The sequence below is a fragment of the Lutra lutra genome, chromosome 3, assembly GCF_902655055.1.
Source record: "Lutra lutra chromosome 3, mLutLut1.2, whole genome shotgun sequence".
In the NCBI taxonomy this organism is placed as follows: Eukaryota; Metazoa; Chordata; class Mammalia; order Carnivora; family Mustelidae; genus Lutra; species Lutra lutra.
Genome location: NC_062280.1, coordinates 38,303,044 through 38,326,438, shown reverse-complemented (window position 1 = coordinate 38,326,438; position 23,395 = coordinate 38,303,044). Strand labels below are relative to the sequence as shown.

The 23,395-nt window shown below is 41.5% G+C and overlaps 1 protein-coding gene across 1 annotated transcript in view; it reads left to right on the top strand.

The window, feature by feature from the left end:
* The window catches only part of DNER (delta/notch like EGF repeat containing), a 327,654-nt gene that overhangs the window by 186,938 nt on the left and 117,321 nt on the right, over positions 1 to 23,395 (top strand). The window contains 1 exon segment of the mRNA XM_047722680.1: positions 21,573 to 21,726. Within this exon segment, the coding sequence (XP_047578636.1) occupies positions 21,573 to 21,726 (154 nt within the window).

The following is a 23,395-nucleotide window of genomic DNA, read 5'->3' as shown; positions in this document are numbered from 1 at the left end:
CAGTGACAGAGAATTGAACAAAGTCATAAAAATCGAGCAAATTACTACAAGGGACATCAAAGTTAGTGGAAACTGTAATATGGAAAGAATGAGCTCTGTGTCATGAAAACACCAGTCGAAGTGATGAGGAAGCCACCTGCAAAGGAAGTTTGTAGGGGTCGGGAACGGAAAGAGAGCCTTCGGCAAGGTGAGTGGCAAAGGTAGTGGTTGACTTGAACTTGGATTAAGTGACGGGCGATGCTGTCCCACCAGCCAAGGCCACAGACTGTGGGAACTCATCCTGGAATCCAATCATTGCTCTCCAAGCTTGAATTATTTTCATTGATTTTTCAACCCAAGCTTGCTGCTCTATTTTGGAGGATTTCTTTACACGTGCAAGAATTGGGGGATTAAAAATACTATGTTGTAATATGTAAAATCAGAAGGAGCTGCCAGATTTGAAGGACTTTTGCCCACAGGGCTCTTTCAGGTTGCTAAAATAAATACAAGTGGAAGAAGTATGGGCTTCCCTATTTAGATGAGTATAATATTATACTTCCATTTTTTACCAAAAGAACAATTCATTTTAGCATTTAATCAAATATACCCCATTAAAGGCTGCTTGGTTGAAATTCACAGGATGGAGCCATCAGTTGCTTTACTCTATCCTATTAGAAAGGATCTTCTGCTGACCCCGGCCCTGTGATGTGGGCATTTTCTTCACCCAAATTACTGGATGCGGATATAAAGACTCTCAGGAATTAACTTAAATGATTTCAGTAAGGGCTGAAATTTCAACATTTTATAGGACTTCCAAAGGCACTAACATTTAGCTTCATTTTGGTCAGTAGGGATCATATGATGGCGTCATTTTTGTCATCTAGCTGGAGACAGAATTCAGGGCGACAGCAGATACTCATGTGTTTGAGGAGAGCTGTCCCTGAACTTGGCCCAGACAAGGTCAGTGTGGACTTCCACATTGGTACAGACCATGCTGATGAATGAAGTATGAGGCTTCATGGCCCTGTGGCAGCCAGTGGAATGTCAGCAGATCAGAGGTCAAGGTCTGACTCTGGCACTTACTGATACTGAGTCGCTTAATTCCCCAGAGCTTTATAATCAGTGATGTACAACCAGCATCTGTGAAAGCTTGGGGTTTTTACAGGGAGCTGAGAGGCCGTTAAGGAGATGGGCCTTATCCCAATGATGGGCATGGTGACAGTGTCCATGTCACAGAGTCGAGGCACCTACAAGACCAGGGCTTATCTGGGACACATCCCAGTGGACTCTAACATGAGATCATTTATGTGGAAGTGTTTTGTAAAGTCCTTTACAGATGAAAGATGGCACCCAACCAAAAAAATGGTGCTTGTTACCTCCATCACCATCCTCCTTCCTGTGACCCTTGTTGTGCTCGGTGCTCCAATCCACTCATTCTTGGAAGTTTGTGCCTCCACTCATCCTCTTTTGAACTACCCAGGAACACTTCTGGCCTGCACAACTGACTTTGACTGACTGTAGTGGAAATTGTTTGGGACCAGACTCATGTTTAATTTCCTTCTCAGAGTCCCAATTTTAAAGGATAATTGTTAGGAGAAAGTTGATGCTAGAATTTCTGAATCCAAGTTACTAGCATGTGCTCTGCACACTAGCATTTTGGGGAGGGGTTTGTTTTGTTTTTAAGACCTGTGCTATGACAAGAGTGCTGTTGGCCACAAATAAGTGGACAATGGGCTGTTTGCCTTATTTCTTACCCGTCATTTTGAAGTGCGGCTTAGTTACGTGAATTTTTAATTTTGCAGTTAAAAAAATAAAACTGTTGACAAATATCACTTTTAGCCCAAAATACTCATGAATATGTAATTGTTCCTCAAAGAGAACCTTGTTTAAAGAATCTTCTAAAAAATACAAAAAACCATGGTTATCCACCAGCAATAGTGAAAGAGATAAATTTATTTTGAAATTTTTATTATGAAGAGCTTTACTTCTGAACAGAAGATTCTTGATTTTTTTTTTTCTAAAATGCTTTTTAAAAAATAAAAGTAACGTGACATTGGTTCAGTGTAGTTGCCCCTGAGTGGGCTAGGGGCGAGGAGGGGCGGGTTGCTGCGCTGGTGTAAAATTCAAGGATGTCTAGGGAGGTCCTTTCATCCCCAATTTTCTTTTTTTTTTTTTTTAAGATTTTATTTATTTATTTGACAGACAGAGATCACAAGTAGGCAGAGAGGCAGGCAGAGAGAGAGAGAGGAGGAGGCAGGTTCCCTGCTGAGCAGAGAGCCCGATGCAGGACTCGATCCCAGGACCCTGAGATTATGACCCGAGCCAAAGGCAGCGGCTTAACCCACTGAGCCACCCAGGCGCCCCTCATCTCCAATTTTCTTGACACACCAGGCTGGAGGGATGCCTGGAAACATGTTATTTGATTATTTGAGCTTAATTCCTGTGTAATAAAGGCCTGATTTCCTATTTAAATGCAAATGTCCCTAAAATGGTATCACACTAACGTTTTCTCTGTCATTAAAACTGGAGTAGCTTAGTTTCGTAAGGGGTTGGTTTTAGTAGGAGAGAGAACAGTAGATAATTCTAGGTGTTGTATATGAGAATAAGGAGCTGGGTTTGGGGAGGTGAGATTTGTTAGCAAATCTGAGCCCTGTGTTTGGCTTTCATTTTCCCCAGTTTTAGATACAGAGGAGGGTGGTGTCATTTGACCCAGTCATCTGAGACAGATGTAATGCCAACACACTAAACTACTGTTATTCTGGGGGAGCCTGAGAAAGTCTAGAAACACTTATCTGATGACATAAATGACTTGGAGCCCTAATCCATAGCAAAAGCCCATTTATGCGTTGCTCAGAAAAGAGAGGAATTTGGGCCAGCTAATGGGTTTGTTTGTTTTTTTTTTTCCCTTTCCAACATGAGCATCTAAAAATTATAATTAGGAAACATTATTTGAGGTTGATTCCCATACTGAGGCAGCCACATGGTAAGGTGTATTGGCCTTTGTCAGAGCCTATGAGCATGAAAGAGGAAGAAACCTTGAAGCTTTTTTTTTTTTTTAAAGATTTTATTTATTTTATTTATTTATTAGAGAGAGAGAGAGATCACAAGCAGGAGGGAAGGGTATAGGGAGAAGCAGACTCCCCACTGAGCAGGGAGCCCGGTGCAGGGCTCAATCCCAGAAGCCTAGGGTCATGACCTGAGCTGAAGGCAGACACTTAACTGACTGAGCCACCCAGATGCCCAAGGACTTAATGTTTTTGTGCAACACTTACATGGACCTATGTTTAACCCAAGGACTTCCACACCCCACAGTCTTCTGATATCACCCCATCCAATGATAGACATACTGAGGCTCAGGGGAATTAAGTATGTATTTTCTTTTTTTCTGAAGACCCTAAATCCAGTATCCTATTCTAAGAGTCATAGGTGCAATGGAAAAGAAACTATCAGCATCAAAAATGGTTAAAATATGGGGGGAGGAGTCAAGATGGCGGAGAAGTAGCAGGCTGAGACTACTTCGGGTAGCGGGAGATCAGCTAAATAGCTTATCTAAAGATTGCAAACACCTACAAATCCAACGGGAGATTGAAGAGAAGAAGAACAGCAATTCTAGAAACAGAAAATCGACCACTTTCTGCAAGGTAGGATTGGCGGAGAAGTGAATCCAAAGCGACGGGAAGATAGACCGCGGGGGGAGGGGCCGGCTCCCGGCGAGCGGCGGAGCAACGGAGCAAAATCAGGACTTTTAAAAGTCTGTTCCGCTGAGGGACATCGCTCCAGAGGCTTAACTGGGGTGAAGCCCAGGCGGGGTCAGCGCGGCCTCAGGTCCCGCAGGGTCGCAGAAGGATCGGGGGTGTCTCAGTGTCGCAGAGCTTACCGGTATTAGAACGGGGAAGCCGGCTGCAGAGACAGAGCCGAGGAGTGACTCTCAGCTCAGGGTTGCCTTGAACCGGTCGCAGGCTCGGTCAGCTCGGAGCGCGGCCAGAGGCCAGGGTGACGAGAGTCATTTGGCACTGTTCTCTGAGGGCGCACTGAGGAGTGGGGCCCGGGGCTCTCGGCTCCTCCGGGCCGGAGACCGGGAGGCCGCCATCTTTATTCCCGTCCTCCGGACTCTACGGAAAGCGCTCAGGGAACAAAAGCTCCTGAAAGCGAACCCGAGCGGATTACTCAGCGCGGCCCCGGGTAAGGGCGGTGCAACTCCGCCTGGGGCAAAGACGCTTGAGAATCACTACAACAGGCCCCTCCTCCAGAAGATCAACGGGAAACCCAGCCAGGACCAAGTTCACCTACCAAGGAGAGCGGCGGAATTCCAGAGGAGAAGAAAGCAAAGCACGGAACTCATGGCTTTCTCCCCATGATTTTTTAGCCTTGCAGTTAATTTAATTTTTTTTTTCTTTTTCAATTTTTTTTTCTTTTTCTCTTCTTCTGCTGAATTTTTTTTTAACTTTTACCGTTTTCTTTTTTTAACGTTTTTTTAAATAGTTTATCTAATATATATATTTTTTTCCTCTTTTTATATTTTTTCTTTTTTGGCTTTCTTTTTTTTAATAGTTTTTTTTTTTTCTTTCTTTCTGAACCCCTTTTTATCCCGTTTCTCCCCCCTCACAATTCGGGATCTCTTCTGATTTGGCTAAAGCATATTTTCCTGGGGTTGTTGCCACCCTTTTAGTATTTTACTTGCTCCTTCATAAACTCTTATCTGGACAAAATGACAAGGCGGAAAAATTCACAACAAAAAAAAGAACAAGAGGCAGTACCAAAGGCTAGGGACCTAATCAATACAGACATTGGTAATATGTCAGATATAGAGTTCAGAATGATGATTCTCAAGGTTCTAGCCGGGCTTGAAAAAGGCATGGAAGATACTAAAGCAACCCTCTCAGGAGATATAAAAGCCCTTTCTGGAGAAATAAAAGAACTAAAATCTAACCAAGTTGAAATCAAAAAAGCTATAATGAGGTGCAATCAAAAATGGAGGCTCTCACTGCTAGGATAAATGAGGCAGAAGAAAGAATTAGCGATATAGAAGACCAAATGACAGAGAATAAAGAAGCTGAGCAAAGAGGGACAAACAGCTACTGGACCATGAGGGGAGAATTCGAGAGATAAGTGACACCATAAGACGAAACAACATTAGAATAATTGGGATTCCAGAAGAAGAGGAAACAGAGAGGGAAGCAGAAGGTATATTGGAGAGAATTATTGGAGAGAATTTCCCCAATATGGCAAAGGGAACAAGCATCAAAATCCAGGAGGTTCAGAGAACCCCCCTCAAAATCAATAAGAATAGGTCCACACCCCGTCACCTAATAGTAAAATTGACAAGTCTTAGTGACAAAGAAAAGATTCTGAAAGCAGCCCGGGAAAAGAAGTCTGTAACGTACAATGGTAAAAATATTAGATTGGCAGCAGACTTATCTACAGAGACCTGGCAGGCCAGAAAGAGCTGGCATGATATATTCAGAGTACTAAATGAGAAAAACATGCAGCCAAGAATACTATATCCAGCTAGGCTAGCATTGAAAATAGAAGGAGAGATTAAAAGCTTCCAGGACAAACAAAAACTGAAAGAATTTGCAAATACCAAACCAGCTCTACAGGAAATATTGAAAGGGGTCCTCTAAGCAAAGAGAGACCCTAAAAGAAGTAGATCAGAAAGAAACAGAGACAATATACAATAACAGTCACCTTACAGGCAATACAGTGGCACTAAATTAATATCTCTCAATACTTACCCTGAATGTTAATGGGCTAAATGCCCCAATCAAAAGACACAGGGTATCAGAATGGATAAAAAAACAAAAACCATCTATATGTTGCCTACAAGAAACTCATCTTAAACCCGAAGACACCTCCAGGTTTAAAGTGAGGGGATGGAAAAGAATTTACCATGCTAATGGACATCAGAAGAAAGCAGGAGTGGCAATCCTTATATCAGATCAATTAGATTTTAAGCCAAAGACTATAATAAGAGATGAGGAAGGACACTATATCATACTCAAAGGAACTGTCCAACAAGAAGATCTAACAATTTTAAATATCTATGCCGCTAACGTGGGAGCAGCCAACTATATAAACCAATTAATAACAAAATCAAAGAAACACATCGACAAGAATACAATAATAGTAGGGGATGTTAACACTCCCCTCACTGAAATGGACAGATCATCCAAGCAAAAGATCAACAAGGAAATCAAGGCCTTAAATGACACACTGGACCAGATGGACATCACAGATATATTCAGAACATTTCATCCCAAAGCAACAGAATACACATTCTTCTCTAGTGCACATGGAACATTCTCCAGAATAGATCACATTCTTGGTCCTAAATCAAGTCTCAACCGGTATCAAAAGATTGGGATCATTCCCTGCATATTTTCAGACCACAATGCTCTAAAGCTAGAACTCAATAACAAGAGGAAATTTGGAAAGAACCCAAACACATGGAGACTAAACAGCATCCTTCTAAAGAATGAATGGGTCAACCAGGAAATTAAAGAAGAATTGAAAAAATTTATGGAAACAAATGATAATGAAAACACAACGGTTCAGAATCTGTGGGACACAACAAAGGCAGTCCTGAGAGGAAAATATATAGCGGTACAAGCCTTTCTCAAGAAACAAGAAAGGTCTCAGGTACACAACCTAACCCTACACCTAAAGGAGATGGAGAAAGAACAAGAAAGAAACCCCTAAACCCAGCAGGAGAAGAGAAATCATAAAGATCAGAGCAGAAATCAATGAAATAGAAACCAAAAAAATAATAGAACAAATCAACGAAACTAGGAGCTGGTTCTTTGAAAGAATTAATAAGATTGATAAACCCCTGGCCAGACTTATCAAAAAGAAAAGAGAAAGGACCCAAATAAATAAAATCATGAATGAAAGAGGAGAGATCACAACGAACACCAAAGAAATACAGACAATTATAAGAACATACTATGAGCAACTCTACGCCAACAAATTTGACAATCTGGAAGAAATGGATGCATTCCTAGAGACATATAAACTACCACAACTGAACCAGGAAGAAATAGAAAGCCTGAACAGACCCATAACCAGTAAGGAGATTGAAACAGTCATCAAAAATCTCCAAACAAACAAAGCCCAGGGCCAGACGGCTTCCCGGGGGAATTCTACCAAACATTTAAAGAAGAACTAATTCCTATTCTCCTGAAACTGTTCCAAAAATAGCAATAGAAGGAAAACTTCCAAACTCATTTTATGAGGCCAGCATCACCTTGATCCCAAAACCAGACAAGGATCCCAACAAAAAAGAGAACTACAGACCAATATCCTTGATGAACACAGATGCAAAAATTCTCGCCAAAATACTAGCCAATAGGATTCAACAGTACGTTAAAAGGATTATTCACCACGACCAAGTGGGATTTATTCCAGGGCTGCAAGGCTGGTTCAACATCCGCAAATCAATCAATGTGATACAACACATTAATAAAAGAAAGAACAAGAACCATATGATACTCTCCATAGATGCTGAAAAAGCATTGACAAAGTACAGCATCCCTTCCTGATCAAAACTCTTCAAAGTGTAGGGATAGACGGCACATACCTCAACATTATCAAAGCCATCTATGAAAAACCCACCGCAAATATCATTCTCAATGGAGAAAAACTGAAAGCTTTTCCGCTAAGGTCAGGAACACGGCAGGGATGTCCGTTATCACCACTGCTATTCAACATAGTACTAGAAGTCCTAGCCTCAGCATTCAGACAACAAAAGGAAATTAAAGGCATCCAAATCGGCAAAGAAGAAGTCAAACTATCACTCTTCGCAGATGATATGATACTCTATGTGGAAAAACCGAAAAGACTCCACTCCAAAACTGCTAGAACTTGTACAGGAATTCAGTAAAGTGTCAGGATATAAAATCAATGCACAGAAATCAGTTGCATTTCTCTACACCAACAACAAGACAGAAGAAAGAGAAATTAAGGAGTCCATCCCATTTACAATTGCACCCAAAACTATAAGATACCTAGGAATAAACCTAACCAAAGAGACTAAGAATCTATACTCAGAAAACTATAAAGTACTCATGAAAGAAATTGAGGAAGACACAAAGAAATGGAAAAATGTTCCATGCTCCTGGATTGGAAGAATAAATATTGTGAAAATGTCTATGCTACCTAAAGCAATCTACACATTTAATGCAATTCCTATCAAAGTAACATCCATTTTTTTCAAAGAAATGGAACAAATAATCCTAAATTTATATGGAACCAGAAAAGACCTCGAATAGCCAAAGGAATATTGAAAAAGAAAGCCAAAGTTGGTGGCATCACAATCCGGACTTCAAGCTCTATTACAAAGCTGTCATCATCAAGACAGCATGGTACTGGCACAAAAACAGACACATAGATCAATGGAACAGAATAGAGAGCCCAGAAATGGACCCTCAACTCTATGGTCAACTCATCTTCGACAAAGCAGGAAAGAATGTCCAATGGAACAAAGACAGCCTCTTCAATAAATGGTGTTGGGAAAATTGGACAGCCACATGCACAAAAATGAAATTGGATCATTTCCTTACACCACACACGAAAATAGACTCAAAATGGATGAAGGATCTCAATGTGAGAAAGGAATCCATCAAAATCCTCGAGGAGAACACAGGCAGCAACCTCTTCGACCTCAGCCGCAGCAACATCTTCCTAGGAACATCCCCAAAGGCAAGGGAAGCAAGGGCAAAAATGAACTTTTGGGATTTTATCAAGATCAAAAGCTTTGCACAGCAAAGGAAACAGTGAACAAAACCAAAAGACAACTGACAGAATGGGAGAAGATATTTGCAAATGACATATCAGATAAAGGCTAGTGTCCAAAATCTATAAAGAACTTAGCAAACTCAACACCCAAAGAACAAATAATCCAATCAAGAAATGGGCAGAGGACATGAACAGACATTTCTGCAAAGAAGACATCCAGATGGCCAACAGACACATGAAAAAGTGCTGCATATCACTCGGCATCAGGGAAATACAAATCAAAACCACCATGAGATATCACCTCACACCAGTCAGAATGGCTAAAATGAACAAGTCAGGAAATGACAGATGCTGGCGAGGATGCGGAGAAAGGGGAACCCTCCTACACTGTTGGTGGGAATGCAAGCTGGTGCAACCACTCTGGAAAACAGCATGGAGGTTCCTCAAAATGTTGAAAATAGAACTACCCTATGACCCTGCAATTGCACTGCTGGGTATTTACCCTAAAGATACAAACATAGTGATCCGAAGGGGCACGTGCACCCGAATGTTTATAGCAGCAATGTCTACAATAGCCAAACTATGGAAAGAACCTAGATGTCCATCTACAGACGAATGGATAAAGAAGATGTGGTATATATACATATGGAATACTATGCAGCCATCAAAAGAAATGAAATCTGCCATTTGCGACGACGTGGATGGAACTAGAGGGTATCATGCTGAGTGAAATAGTCAATCGGAGAAAGACAACTATCATATGATCTCCCTGATATGAGGGAGAGGAGATGCAACATGGGGGGTCGAGGGGGTAGGAGAAGAGTAAATGAAACAAGATGGGATTGGGAGGGAGACAAACCATAAGTGACTCTTAATCTCACAAAACAAACTGAGGGTTGATGGGGGGAGGGGGTTGGGAGAGGGGGTGGGGTTATGGATATTGGGGAGGGTATGTGCTATGGTGAGTGTTGTGAAGTGTGTAAACCTGGCGATTCGCAGACCTGTACCCCTGGGGATAAAAATATATGTTTATAAAGCTGTAAAAAAAAAAAAAAAAAGAAAAAAAGAAAGAAAGAAAGGATGAATCCCCAAGTTTTGTAGCAACATGGACGGGACTGGAAGAGATTATGCTGAGTGAAATAAGTCAAGCAGAGAGAGTCAATTATCATATGGTTTCACTTATTTGTGGAGCATAACAAATAGCATGGAGGACAAGGGGAGATGGAGAGGAGAAGGGAGTTGAGGGAAATTGGAAGGGGAGGTGAACCATGAGAGACTATGGACTCTGAAAAACGATCTGAGAATTTTGAAGGGGTGTGCGGTGGGAGGTTGGGGGCACCAGGTGGTGGGTATTGTAGAGGGCACAGATTGCATGGAGCACTGGGTGTGGTGCAAAAATAATGAATACTGTTATGCTGAAAAAATAAAAAAATAAAAAAAAAATGGTTAAAATATGATACATGGACCAAGAAATTTTGAAAGGGAGATTTGAGCAGTGTTCATGTTCCTATATTCAAAATCTGTGTGCAGACTTTTCTTTCTTACTTGGACTTGGAGGATTAAAGTAGTCCATGGAAGAGATCATTTCATGTGAACATTATAGATTTATAAAAATAGTCTGAAAGCAAGCAAGATTCGTCATGCCCATGAACTAAATTAATTCTTTTGGCACCCTGAGTTAGATATTTTGATGAGCTTTTCCTGGAAATTATTAAAATGATTTTTTTCTAATTATCTTGGGGAACGCATTTATTAGATATAACCTGCCTTTTGTTCAGGATTAAAATGATGAAAGCAGCCAATGTTTAATGAGATAAGATTTAATTTAAATGAATGATAGGGCCTTCCCACATTTCTGGTTTTATTTCAGTTTGTGTCCATGTCCATTCAACAAAGTAAGAAATGCATTCGTTAGATCAGGGACTCGGAATACAATCTTTGACAATAACATGAAGAAATAGGTTTTTTTTTTTTTCCTCTCTCCAAATACTGAGGAAATGTTTTTGTCAAATTCTATGGTCTCAGGGATTTTATAATAAGACAAAACTTTAGGAGTTTAGTTTAGGACAATTACTCTTATTTTACGTGTGATATATTCTTATTTCAAGGAATTCAAGGAATTATTTCAAGGAAATCAAGGGGCTGAAACATTGCTTTTCCCTTCCATACAGAAGGCTGAACTGATCCCTTCGATGAGCTCTTCTGTGTTTTGCTTATTTGTCCCCACCTCTCTCTTGGACTGGATTTGAGCCTATCCACAAAAGTACATAAACTATAAAACAACCTAGAGAGGAGGAAGACAGATGGGAAGAGGGAAGCAAAGAAGAATTATAGGTCCGATGGGAAAATAAAGCCAGGTTAGTTGTACATGTATGGAGGAAGACCCTTAGACTGGTAAAGGTTGGAACTGGAGCGCACACACTTTGGTTAGGTGTGGCCCGTGAATGTAATTGACCACCCATGTAAGGAGTCTGAAGGGCATGAGGAGAAACAGGGGAAACAGGAAAGGCGAAGGAGAGAAGAAAGGAGGACCACACACCCAAGGGTTTCTGCTAGGACACCTGTCATTTAGGTGGACATCACACAGTTGGACTGTCTCCCCATCTCTGAATTTTGGGTGTCAAATGGGGACAAAGGTCTTGAGTCCTTGAGATCCTAAAAGGACAAAAGATGTCACTCATGACTGACCTAAGAAGAGACCCAGAACAATTGGAGTGTTTGAAACAGTCAGGGCAGGGAGCTGGGGCTTCTCTCGGAGGGAGCAGGTTCTGTACCTTTAACATGGGCCTGGTGCAGGCAGCTCCCGTGTGGTCTCCCCATGTATTCGAGCGCTGTGGTTTACTTTCAGTGTCATTTCTTTCAATAGTTCCTAGAATCAGATTTCCTGGGCTCAGACTTCAATTCTTTGATTATTAGCCAGTAGACCTTGGTCAACTGACTCAGACTTTCTATGCCTCAGTTCTCCCAAATACAGCACTGGGATAACAACTACAGTGAGGACAATTGCACTTTGCAAAGCCCTTCTAACAGCACGTATTGAGTGTTCAATAGAGGTATTCGGTAAAGGTGATAGTGATGATGACAGTGACACAGATCTATTTCTCTAACTAGCTTGTCAGTTCCCGGAGCACATGAACTATGCCTTCAATGTCTCTGTACGTGCATGGCCAGCCTCTCCATAGGGCTGTTGTTCAATGAGTGTTGTGTATACTGTAGGATAATGACTTCTGTATGCAAGCATCAAATATTTGCGAAGGACTGAGGTGGCATTTGAGGAAGAGTGCTCTGAAAATAGTTGGAGGAATAAGCCAGAGAGAGTGCATGTCCGCACTGGGCTGAATTGGCAAAACTCACATGTTGAAGTACTCACCCCAGTGGCTGAGAATAGGACTGTATTGGGAGATTAGACCTTTAAAAAGACAGTCAAGGGGGTCCTGGGTGGCTCAGTTGGTTAAGTGACCAACTCTTGATTTCAGCTCAGGTCATGATCTCAAGGTCACGAGATCAAGCCCCATGTCGGGCTCTGTGGCCAGTGCAGAGTCTGCTTGAGATTATCTCCCTCTCTTTGCCCCTTCCCCCGCTTATGCCCTCTCTAAATCAATCAATCAATCAATCAATCAATCAAATTAAAAAAAAGAGACAATCAAGGTGAGACAAGGTCATATGGGTCATATAGGTAGGGTCCTCATTATGGTGATTGGCGTCCTTCCAAGAAGAAGAGATTATGACACAGACATTCACAAAGGAAAAGGTTTGTGGAGACACAGGGCCGAGATAGCCATCTATGAGCCAGGGAAAGAGGCTTCCAAAGAAACCAGCCCTGTTGACACCTGAGTTTTGATTTTCCAGGTTTTCTGAAATGTGAGATAGTAGATTTCTGTTTGAGCTGCCAATTTGTGGTCCTGCCTTATGGCAACTCAGCACATGGATGTGGTGAGAGTAAGGAGGAAACCCGTGAGGCAGATGTTAGCACCCCAGGGAGACATGCAGTCACTTGCAGATGGGGAGGGATAATGGGGATTTATGGCTTCCATGGGACTGAAACCGAGATGCATCAGATCTAAGATTGTGAGAAGACTGGAAGCCAGCTGCCTTCAAATTCTCACTCAGTGTGGTTGGGTACCCTGCCCTGTCTCCATCGGATTCCCATCTTTAGAAGAAGTTACCACTCATCATCTTTGCTTTACAGTTAAAAATGTAACTGAAGGGCGCCTCGTGGCTCAGTTGGTTAAGCGCCTGCCTTAGCTCAGGTCATGATCCCAGGCTCCTGGGATTAAGCGTCCCTGCATTGGGCTTCCTGCTTAGCAGGGAGCCTGTTTCTCTTCTCCCCACTCACACTCTCTCTCTCTGTCAAATAAATAACTAAAATATTTTTTAAAAAAGTAACTCAAGGTAGGTTTTCTATCTGAGGTGACTTGAGGAAAATGGTAGGAAAGATCCTTATTCTTCAATGAATTCTCATCAATAATTTCTACATCAAAGTGTCTATTTTATTAAAGCTTTTTCTTTACCATTTTCTTTTCATGTAGCAAAGAAAGAACTAAAAGACCAAATGGAATTTTAAATAAGAATTAAAATGGCATGTCATTTACTTGTGGAATCAGGCTGGTTTTTTTTAATAGGGAAATTCAATAAAAGATGAATTTTCAGTGACATTCTTTTTTTTTTAAGTCAAACTTTACTTTTGCTAATGGATTAGTACTTTTCATCAAATAGATACACAGATACTGGTGAACTGAAGATCCAGGCTGATTATGTGGAAATCTTGGGCCTAATTATGGCAGTGCTCAGCCTGCTGAGAACAGAGAAATTGCCAAGATATGGTTAGAAACCGCTTTTGAATGTCTCCATTCTGCCAATCCATACATCCACTTTGAGACAGAAAGCCTTTTACAAAATTTCCTGAAAGACATTTACTTTCTTCTCCCTTGAGTAATAAAGTAAACTTTGCTGTCCTTTGGAAGGAAAGAGCAGGGCTCATTTATTATTGTTCCTATTTTTCAGAATTTAACATTTAAGCCAAAGAAATGAATTCTAGGAATTTTTGAATGTCAAGTTTTGAATTTCATATTTAGATGATCTCCATGTTTTCTAAGCTTACTTTTTTTTTTTTTTTTAATAAGCGGCTATGTTTGCAATTAATGAATCCAAATAGAAGAGGGATAGTGTGTTTAAGGTTAATGGGAAATAAGATAACATAAGCAACGTGAGCATGTTGTTTAAATTCCATGCGTAGTAAATGAATAGTAAGACCTAGCGGACAGACAAGAATTTTAAAAATGTAAATCGTAGTGAGTTTTCCTTCGAGGTAATTTACTATGTTCCCAGCAGGGGGCAACACTTTGTCTCTCTGGTTGGGCTCCAGGGATCTCTGTATGGCCTGGACTTAGGAAAAGGCATGTGTAGAGATTTTCACATCGTAATAGGAATTCTCAGATAGTCTCTTAAATTTTATATCCAAATAATCCTTTCTGTCTTTTGAAATACAAAATCTGGGTTTTTTAGTAAAAGGCTAAATCCTGCCTAAAAGACTGTGCTAGTTCTGACCCATTAGTTATAACTCACCTATGCTGAATCAAATGAAAATGTGTTCTGTGATGACTGCTTTTTATCTAGGTTTTAGTATCTATCAGTGTTATAGGGTTTTTGTTCCCTTAATGTCCACGGTTCTTGGTCACGTCGTTTCAAAGAATAAGGAGTGGATCAGACGGAGAGTGGGGGGCAACAAACCAATTTTATTGAGCAAGAGTGTAAAGCTCCCGGAGAGCAAGGGGTCCCCGAGAGGGTTGCCGCCAGAGTTTCTAAGTTTAGAAGTTTTTATGAGCTTTTTTTGCGGAACTACCTTCAGCAATCAGCGCGTGCTCAAGTCGTGCCAATCAGGGCTTCGGTCACATATCTATCTGCTGATTAGGTTAATGTCCTGTGCTGATGGTCTTTTTTGGCTGACACCTGCGCGCCTGGGTTTAACTTAGGTCTTAACTGCCCCTTGCCCGTGATATTGATAAATGCTTTGTGGTTAATTGTCTTATTTTAGGACGTTTTGCAGAAGTCATTTCTGCAAAGGCCACAAAGCAGAATGTCAGTGTGGTTCTGTCTAATCTGCAAAACAGAATGTCAGTGATGTTGGATCTTAGCTGTCCTGACTCCATGTTTTCTCAATGCAGACCCTGGCCCTGACTACCTACTTGTCAAACTAGCTCCTAACATCAGCTATGTGATTTCAGACCCAAATGACCACCCAGCCAGGTTCCTAGGAGCTGGAATAATAGATCCTTGGCTGAGGTCCTTGCCAGGATGAGGCTCCTGTGGCCTCCATCTGCACAGATCCAGGGTCAGTACATTTTGGGGTGATGGGATAGCTCAGGCTGGAATCTGAGTGATCCTGCATTGTTACGTGAGACAATGGGGACTCACGGCCTTCCTTCCCTAAAATCTGCTTAAGCTCTGAGCACAAGGGTCTGCAGAAGGCCCCTACTTGGGGAATTGTCTTCATGAACAGTTGCACTTGGAGGTCTCCCATTAAAAGAGCAGGAAGAGGACAGAGCTTTCTATTACTAGGGAGCCGACTCCACGTCTTGATCCTGTATCTAGAGAACTTGTCTAGAGAAGTCTGAACATTTACCCATAGGCTCTGCAAGCTGAAATTGCTCTCCTTGCGAAGGCCTGGGCTGGGTGTGCCCTGCTTGTGGCCTCTGCATCCTGGGGAAACAGAGCAGCCAAGCCTTTCCTGGCACAGAAATGGCTGAGCTTCAAGAAGACTCTGCTGTTTAGAGGAAACTGTGCTGACTTACACGATTCTTGTTGCCCACTGGAGAAGCAAATAGTCCTCTGGGGCGAGCAGAACTTTTCCTGACATTTGGAGATGAAAGAAGTTTCTGGGCTAGGACTTAACATCGAGGGAGGCTCCGTGACATGCACACGAGGTTCTCTACAACATCTCTGCCATAAAGGCAGTAGCAGACTCCACAGGGAGGAGCTGGACACAGGATGCAGAGTGTGATTCTCATTTTCTGAAGTTTTATCTTTCCTTTCTTGGGACTTAGCCAGACCCTTAAAATAAAAACAATGTACTTCCTTATTGTGGAAAATTTCAAGCCTATCCCAAAGTGAGAATAATTTGGCGAGCCCCCATGTTTGTGTCACCTATCTCCAACAATTACCAGTTCATTGGCTAGAGTTTGGACCTTGCCAATGTTCATACATTGAACTACAATTAGCCTAGATGTTGTTTGGAAGCGGGCTGGCCTCTGGCGGAAATGGAAATTGGCCTGGGAGGTCCTTTAGCCAAGAGTGGCTCAGATAATCTCCTTTCCCTTCTTAAAGGTTGAGGGGTCCGTTACTCACCTTCTGGCTTGGGAATTACCCTCCACATTCTATTCCAGTATCCCCTTGAGTAAGAATGTGTGGACAAAGAATCTATAAGTGACTGTGGTGCTGTCTGAGCGAAACACGAGATCCTCAGAGATAGACAAGGACGTGGGGGAAGAGGACCCCTTACCTGCACAAAACTCTCCTTGAAGATGACCTTCAAGCAGCCGCTGATGAAGTCAGCTTAATTCAGTGAACAGTCGAGCATCTATTATGTATGTGTAACTTAAGTCCCAGATGTCAAGGACCCCCAGTCCTGGGGAAAAATCATCTAATCAAAGTTTTCAAGTCTGCCCAGGAGTGATTAGGCACTTTACGTACAAGAGATATGTTCATCCTTCAGGAAGGATATTTTTATTCAATTTTGAAACCTTACTTGAACACCTTTGGTATTATTCTTAAGACTAAAAGAAATTAGAATCAGTGAATCAAAAGGATAGTCAGTGATGCCGACAAGGAAGGCAGGCAGACAGCAAGAGAGGAAGTAGACAAATTATGCAATCTGGAGCAAGAACCAAAATACCACAGTTATTGGAGTTATTTTAGAGTTGGGGTGAAGGGCGCCCCACATGCATCTCTGGTACACAGACCAATGCAGTGATGATAGCACAGTATTCAGCTATGCATGGGAAAGGCTTGAAATCGATGATACACATTTAAGCCTTGACCTTACACTCACCGACTGGGACACTTTCCAATATGTATCTGACCTCCCTGTGGAGTCGGTTCTCAATTTCTAAAATGGATGTGATAACAGCCACCTGACAGAGGTGGTAAAGATTAATGAGATAATTCAACGTCAGCAAGCTCTGTAAACAGTGAGATTCCATGTCCCGTCAGCTGGGGCTTTTGTGATCATACCGGTGTCACAGGGACGCCAACAAGAGATAAGTGTATTTTCTGGATACTTTGTTTAAGGGAAAGAGTAAGATAGAATAGATGAATTCTGACCCTGAGAGAGAGAAATAAAGCTCCTCAGAAAACTCTTCTCTGTGGGATGATTTGTTCGTGACAAATAGGCTTTACTGAGAAGTGACAGATGCAGAGAATGAAACGGAAAAAGTGAGATGGGCCAGATCGTCACAGGCCTTGTGTGCCATGCTGGGGAATTTGGACTTTCTTATCACACAGTTGACTCCATATTTCATGAAGTTCTTGGAATATTAAAAAATACAAAAACATAAGTCAAGAGAAGATGTAAATTAGTACGTAACCTCCAAGTTAGAAAGAGGACAAAGCCATAGAGGTCATAGAGCTCGAGGTAGCTGTTCATGTCGAACTTCCGGTTGACTCTGAGCATGCTGTGACCAAATCAAAAAGGAGAAAAAAATGGGCAGTCACATGATCTGCATTGTTCCTGAGGACAAAACTTCAGCTCTTATGATGAGCAAAACTTTTACTGGCACTTACTTGAGTGAATTTCTTGGGGAAGACTTTATAAAGGAGGCCCAAAATGATGTGTGGTGAAGAACGTTCTCGCCATCATCCTCACCGTAAACACAGTAGGAGGCTTAATGGGCTTGTTTTTTATAGGGTTCTTCTCTTCCCCTTCCCAGCTTTATTTTCCCCAATGGCATTTATCAGCTCACTTACTACATTATTTACTTGTTCATTTTATTTATCACCAGCCACCTACACTGGATTATCATTTCTAAGAGACAGTCTTGTTCGTTTGTGTGTTTCTGGGTCCTAGAACAGTGCCTGGCCTGGCACATGGCAGGTGCTCAGTCAGTATTTGTCGTGTGGGTGAACAAATGAATGCAGGTGTGACTAAAACTTTTTAGACCTCAAAGTGAGCTTCCTACCACTGAGAAATTTCCATTAATGTACAAATGGAATATTTGATGTCAAGCTGTTGGGGAAATTGAGATTCTGCATTGGGTATTAAGATTAATCTCTGAGGGTCACTTCTCATTTTACTTAAAAAAACTTTTACATGAATATAAAATGATTTTGCAAGGAAATAGCTTTCTGTAATTTAGCTAAGCTACTAATTTTATTTCTAAGTGAGTGGAGAGAAGGGCAGAGCCAACTGTGTGCAGAGCAGATAGCCTAACGTGGGTCTCCATCTCTAGACCCTGAGATCACAACTTAAGCCAAAACCAAGACTCACTCAACCCACTGAGCCACCCAGGCACCCTGCCCCACTAAGCTACTAATTATAAATAAGTCCATTTTGTCTTTTATGCTGTTTAAATCAATTGGACCTAGATTAGTGCTGGCATAGTGGGTTAATCTTCTTAAGGTTGGTATAACAGTTTACAATTTTCAGTGATCACAGTTCCCCACAACAAAGATGCTAATAACATAATTTCCTAGTAAATATTCATGGCTTCTTACAAATCAAGTCTTGAAACTTAATATTAAAACAAACCTCTTAATATTTTTAAGAAAGCTCATTGTTCTTAAAAAATAGACTTAGGGAGAAATCTAACTTTATGGACCATATGATGCAGAATACATAAAAACTGAAGTAGAATTTTATAGTCATGGGTATGTAAACATTTGTTAATCTTCCTTATCCATCAATCAAAGTTTAAGAATCAATTCCATGTTTTGTTTGGTCAAAAACAATTATTTCAACAGTTTCTTAATGTTACTTTCAACGTTCTGGCTTAACACAAAGCCAAACAAAATGTGTGGCTTCTGTTTCAGCTTTAGAGTTAATAAAAGCTAACTTGAAGATATTTGATTTGGTGTTTTTAATAATTTATTTCCATAAGCAACATATTTTCCATGGGACAAAGCTGATGAATTATATGCAAAATGTATCCCCCAAATAGCCAAAGAAATTGATCTGCAATATGGAACTGCTGGATACAAACCAAGTAAATTTCAGAGGACAGCTGCCAAAAATAATGACACGTAGTAATTTATGAAGATGCTGAGGCCCATTTTGGAATTGTATGTGGCCAGCACGCACAGTGTTTACATTTCAAAAGCAGTCAGGAATCTGCAGGTGCACCAAGGGCTCCAGACACGTCCCTGCAAATATCAAAGGTGTACTCTGTTGCACATTTGGGCAAGGACGAGATTTTTCCTTTAAAGATAGTTCTAGAGAAAGAGTTTCCTATTTAAAAGGCTGCCTTTCTAATAGCCTTGATGTAGTTTCTCCCAGCCTTGAACTACAAAGTCCATGCAAATGCACACAAAAGGGGAAAAAAAAAAGCAGATAGGGAATCAACTGTTGCTAGCTGGCAGAGGGAATTTCCGTTTGCCACAAAGAGGTGCGAGAGAGGATGGAAATAGAAGGCAGGAAATTTAACTCTAACTGAAGAAGAAAAGCCATTGCTTTTATTCCACCTGTTCTGGTTTCTAAGATATAGTTGGAGAATGTGTTCTTAAACTTAGGAAGAATTGATTATGCAGATTACAAGGATTTCTCCTGTTCCCTTAACAAAAAAATATTCAGTTAACAAAAGAAATATAACTACACAATATCTGGCCATTTGGTAGAGCTAAAGGTTGTTTGATGGGTGTCTTGACTGGTTGCTGAGGTCACAGGTCTGTCTACTCCTGGCTTAGTCACTTTTGGCAAGTGGCATCCTGTTAGAGTATAAACTATGATATCAGTGTGCAAGGGACAGTTTTTCTTAGAAAAGGTGTCTGTTGGGGATGGGGCAAGTTAGATGGGAAGCACAGAAGTATAGCTACAAATAGATTGTGTCCGTAATACAATTTTGCTTAATGTGTCTGTGAGCCTCCCTTCCAGGAACGCAAGGTTGAGTGAGGTCTAGGGCATCTAAGCAGTCAGATATTGCTAGACAAAGACAAAAAGAAATAGATACGGTTTTTTAAGAAGCTAAAATGGCATTTGATAAAATTCATTCCTCATTCTAGCTTTCTGCTTAGTGATAAATTCTACAGATCTCCCTTTGAAATCAAGCTTAATCTAGAAGAACCAGCAATGCAACCATGAGGGCTGGAAAAGGCCGGGCGGGGGGGGGGGGGGGGGCGGAGAATGTTACCATTATTTGCAATTGACACGCAATTTGGGGGGGGGGGTTGTTTTTTCTAGAAAACCCGAGAGCATCAAGTAAAAACAATGACCAATTGAGGGCTCAGTGTGATGACCAGTAATAGAACTCAAGCATTTTATATACCAGTCATGATTGCTAGCAAGTTTGATGGGTATTACAGGAAAAGGATGGGGAAAATATTTTGTATATAAATGTATATATATTATATATATATATTTTGGTATCTCAATCAAGTTTAATATATAACATGTTTCATATATATATATATTATGTATATATATGCATGCCTGGGGGTCAGGGCCCTGGTTGGGGATTTTGAGTTAACAACACCTGGAGAAGAAGGGAGAGTCTCTCTCTGAGATTAGAGACAGGGGACTGGGGCTGGGGAGAGGGAGGTGGGAGGAAGGGTGGGTTGGGGAGAAGTTATGGGTGGGGCTTTGGACCAGTAGGGATTTGAACACCTGCCTGATGTGGAGGCTTGGGGAGTGCTGGGAAGATGCATTTTTCTGTTTTGCTTGATTTTTTAAAGTATTATGTTTTGTTTATGCCGTTCTCCTTTGCTTCTTCCACGCCCCTCTGCAGTAACAACCTACATTGCTTCACACAGGGTTTGGGACCCCATTAGTGTTTGTTTGTTTGTTTTTTTCAGATGGTCACCACCCCCAGGCATTAAGTGTGAAGAAGAGATCAGGAAGGCTCTGTTTTATTTGGATTTTACAACTATCTTAGGAATGAAGCTTCCAACCAAATGCAGTGCTCTGGGTCTGAGTTATGGTCTTTCACTAAGATAGCAGGAACGCCATAAACCAAACAAGACATTTACTAGAATTATACTCTTTTTAATCTTCCCTTGCACTCAGTTTGTCTGTATAGCTGTATGTTGATGCTGAAGGTAACTTAGAAGGTGATTCAGTAAATTCCCTGCATGCTCTGGAAGGTAGTCAAGGCGGGAGATCTGAGGAGGTTTTTGTTACAAGTGCTATGGATGCTACAGGATCTGAGCTGGTTGGCTGACATCTCATTTCATGGCTGGAGCAATCCATCCACTCTAGCAAGATGGAAAATGGTCGGGGTAAATGTCAATAAAGAAAGAACGAGAAAAATAAATGTATGAAATTAAAATGTAAGGAAATAGGCACTCCTGGGTGGCTCAGTGGATTAAGCTGCTGCCTTTGGCTCAGGTCATGATCTCAGGGTCCTGGGATCGAGTCCTGCATCAGGCTCTCTGCTCAGCAGGGAGCCTGCTTCCCTCTCTCTCCCTCTGCTTGTCTCTCTGCCTACTTGTGATCTCTGTCTGTCAAATAAATAAAATCTTTTTAAAAATGTAAGGAAATACACACCATTTCTCTCAAAGCTATGATTTTGATCAGATCAAAATATAAATGACATGATTCTAGCATTCAGTATTGGTATAATTACAAAAAGGAGCAAGGCTTTTGAACTTTGGGATTCCCAGCCAGAGCGTACATTTTAGAGGTCTCATGTAACGTGTATGGTATGCTTGTGTTTTAGGCAACTTTTTCCTGTACCTGTGAGGATCAGTACGTGGGTACTTTCTGTGAAGAATTTGATGCTTGCCAGAGGAAGCCATGTCAGAATAACGCCAGCTGTGTGGATGCAAATGAGAAGCAAGATGGGAGCAATTTTACCTGCGTCTGCCTTGCTGGTATGATTTCCATAAATGAGTTATTATTGATCTCTCTGTAGAAGGTACACTTATTAAGGGTGGCTAGGTGACACAGTGTCCAGCTGCTAGACAAGGCAACTTTAAATTCTTACTGATTGTCTCAGGCTGTGCTTCACAGGCCTGGGAATGGAAGAGCGAAATTCACATGGGGATAGACATCCTGTTCCTTGTCTGGTTTTCTGACACCAGGATGCTTCTGTCTTCGAGGTCCACCATTTTTATCTTGGGAAATGAAATGCTTGGTCAAAGAGAGGTCTGGACATTTCAGAAACAGTTCTGCAAATATGTAGCGGGTGTGGACTGGGACTGTGTGGGTGATGAGGCTCAGTAACAAGAAAATTCCAGGACAATCTATGCAGGTTGCTGTGTCAAGCCACCTCATCTTCCCATTGATGTTAATTTCCTTTTGTTCGTGTATGTTCATTAGGCCAAGTACAGTGTTCTCCTCAGTGGGGGAGGTCTTCAGTGTTCCTTGATCAGTATGGAGGATTGATGGGTATTACTTGGAGACCATTGGGCAACCAGTAGGAGAGCACAAGCCAGTGCCCCCAGATTTCTGTGCTCTGCAGTCATCTTAATTGACTTATTGCTTAGCCAACTCGATTGCTAACACTCAAGGAGCAGGAATGGCATTTCCCAATGAACATTCTGATATGGCTATTTTGATGCAGCTTAAAAGCAAATACCAAATTCCTCCCCCCCGCTTTTTTTTTAACCATTAAATAGCATGCAAAACTGGCATCACCTTTCCTTTTTCTGTTTCATCTCTGGTTGCCAACATCTGCCTCTGGGTGGGGATTCAGGATGCTGTAGGAGTTGGGGAGAGCCAGAGGGATGGAGTAAAGGGACAGTTGGAGTGATGAAGTCTTTATTTTAAGAAACAGGATGCAGTGATGCAAAAGTTTATAGACAAAAATTGAAAGTTCTTCACTCATCTCTCCCGACCCAAAGCATCAGTCAGTCACTGGGGTAGGTTAATAATCTGGTATATTCTTTCCAAACTTGTGTGTGTGCGTGTATCTCTGTGCACGTGTGTATATTTCTCTTGCACACCAGATAATTAAGTATTTTTCTATATGCTTTTTAAAAAACATGGTTATAGTATACATAATTGTTCTATAACTTGCTTTATTCCATGTATATTACATTTACAGTAGCTCGTAGGTAACCTTTCATGTCAGTATGTACAGATTTGCCTTATTCATTTTTAACTGTTTCAGTGTGTCTCCTAAACTTGTATCTCCAGATCAGCCTCCCTCCAAGCTCACCTACTGGTTACTTGACATCTGCCTTTGGATATCCCAGGCCACCTTAAGCTACGCCATTTACAAAACCAAGCTCATCATGCCCCCATCCCACCTGCTCAGCTTCTAGTGTTCTATTTCTATAAGACAGACATCTGCAAGTCATCTGAGGTGCCTCCCTCTCCCTTTGTCCACACCCTTTCTACCTCCAAGTGTTCTCCATTGACCATCTGGAGACTTTGCAAATCCAGAACCCTCTCCACAGCCCCACGACCGCCACCCCCAGGCCAGCTGCCTCTGCCCCTTGTCTGTGCTGCTTAGGTCATCTCCCACTGCTTGTCCATACACTCGTGACTGTGCTACATGCTGAACCAGAGTGATCGTGCCAAAGGGAGCCCCCTTTT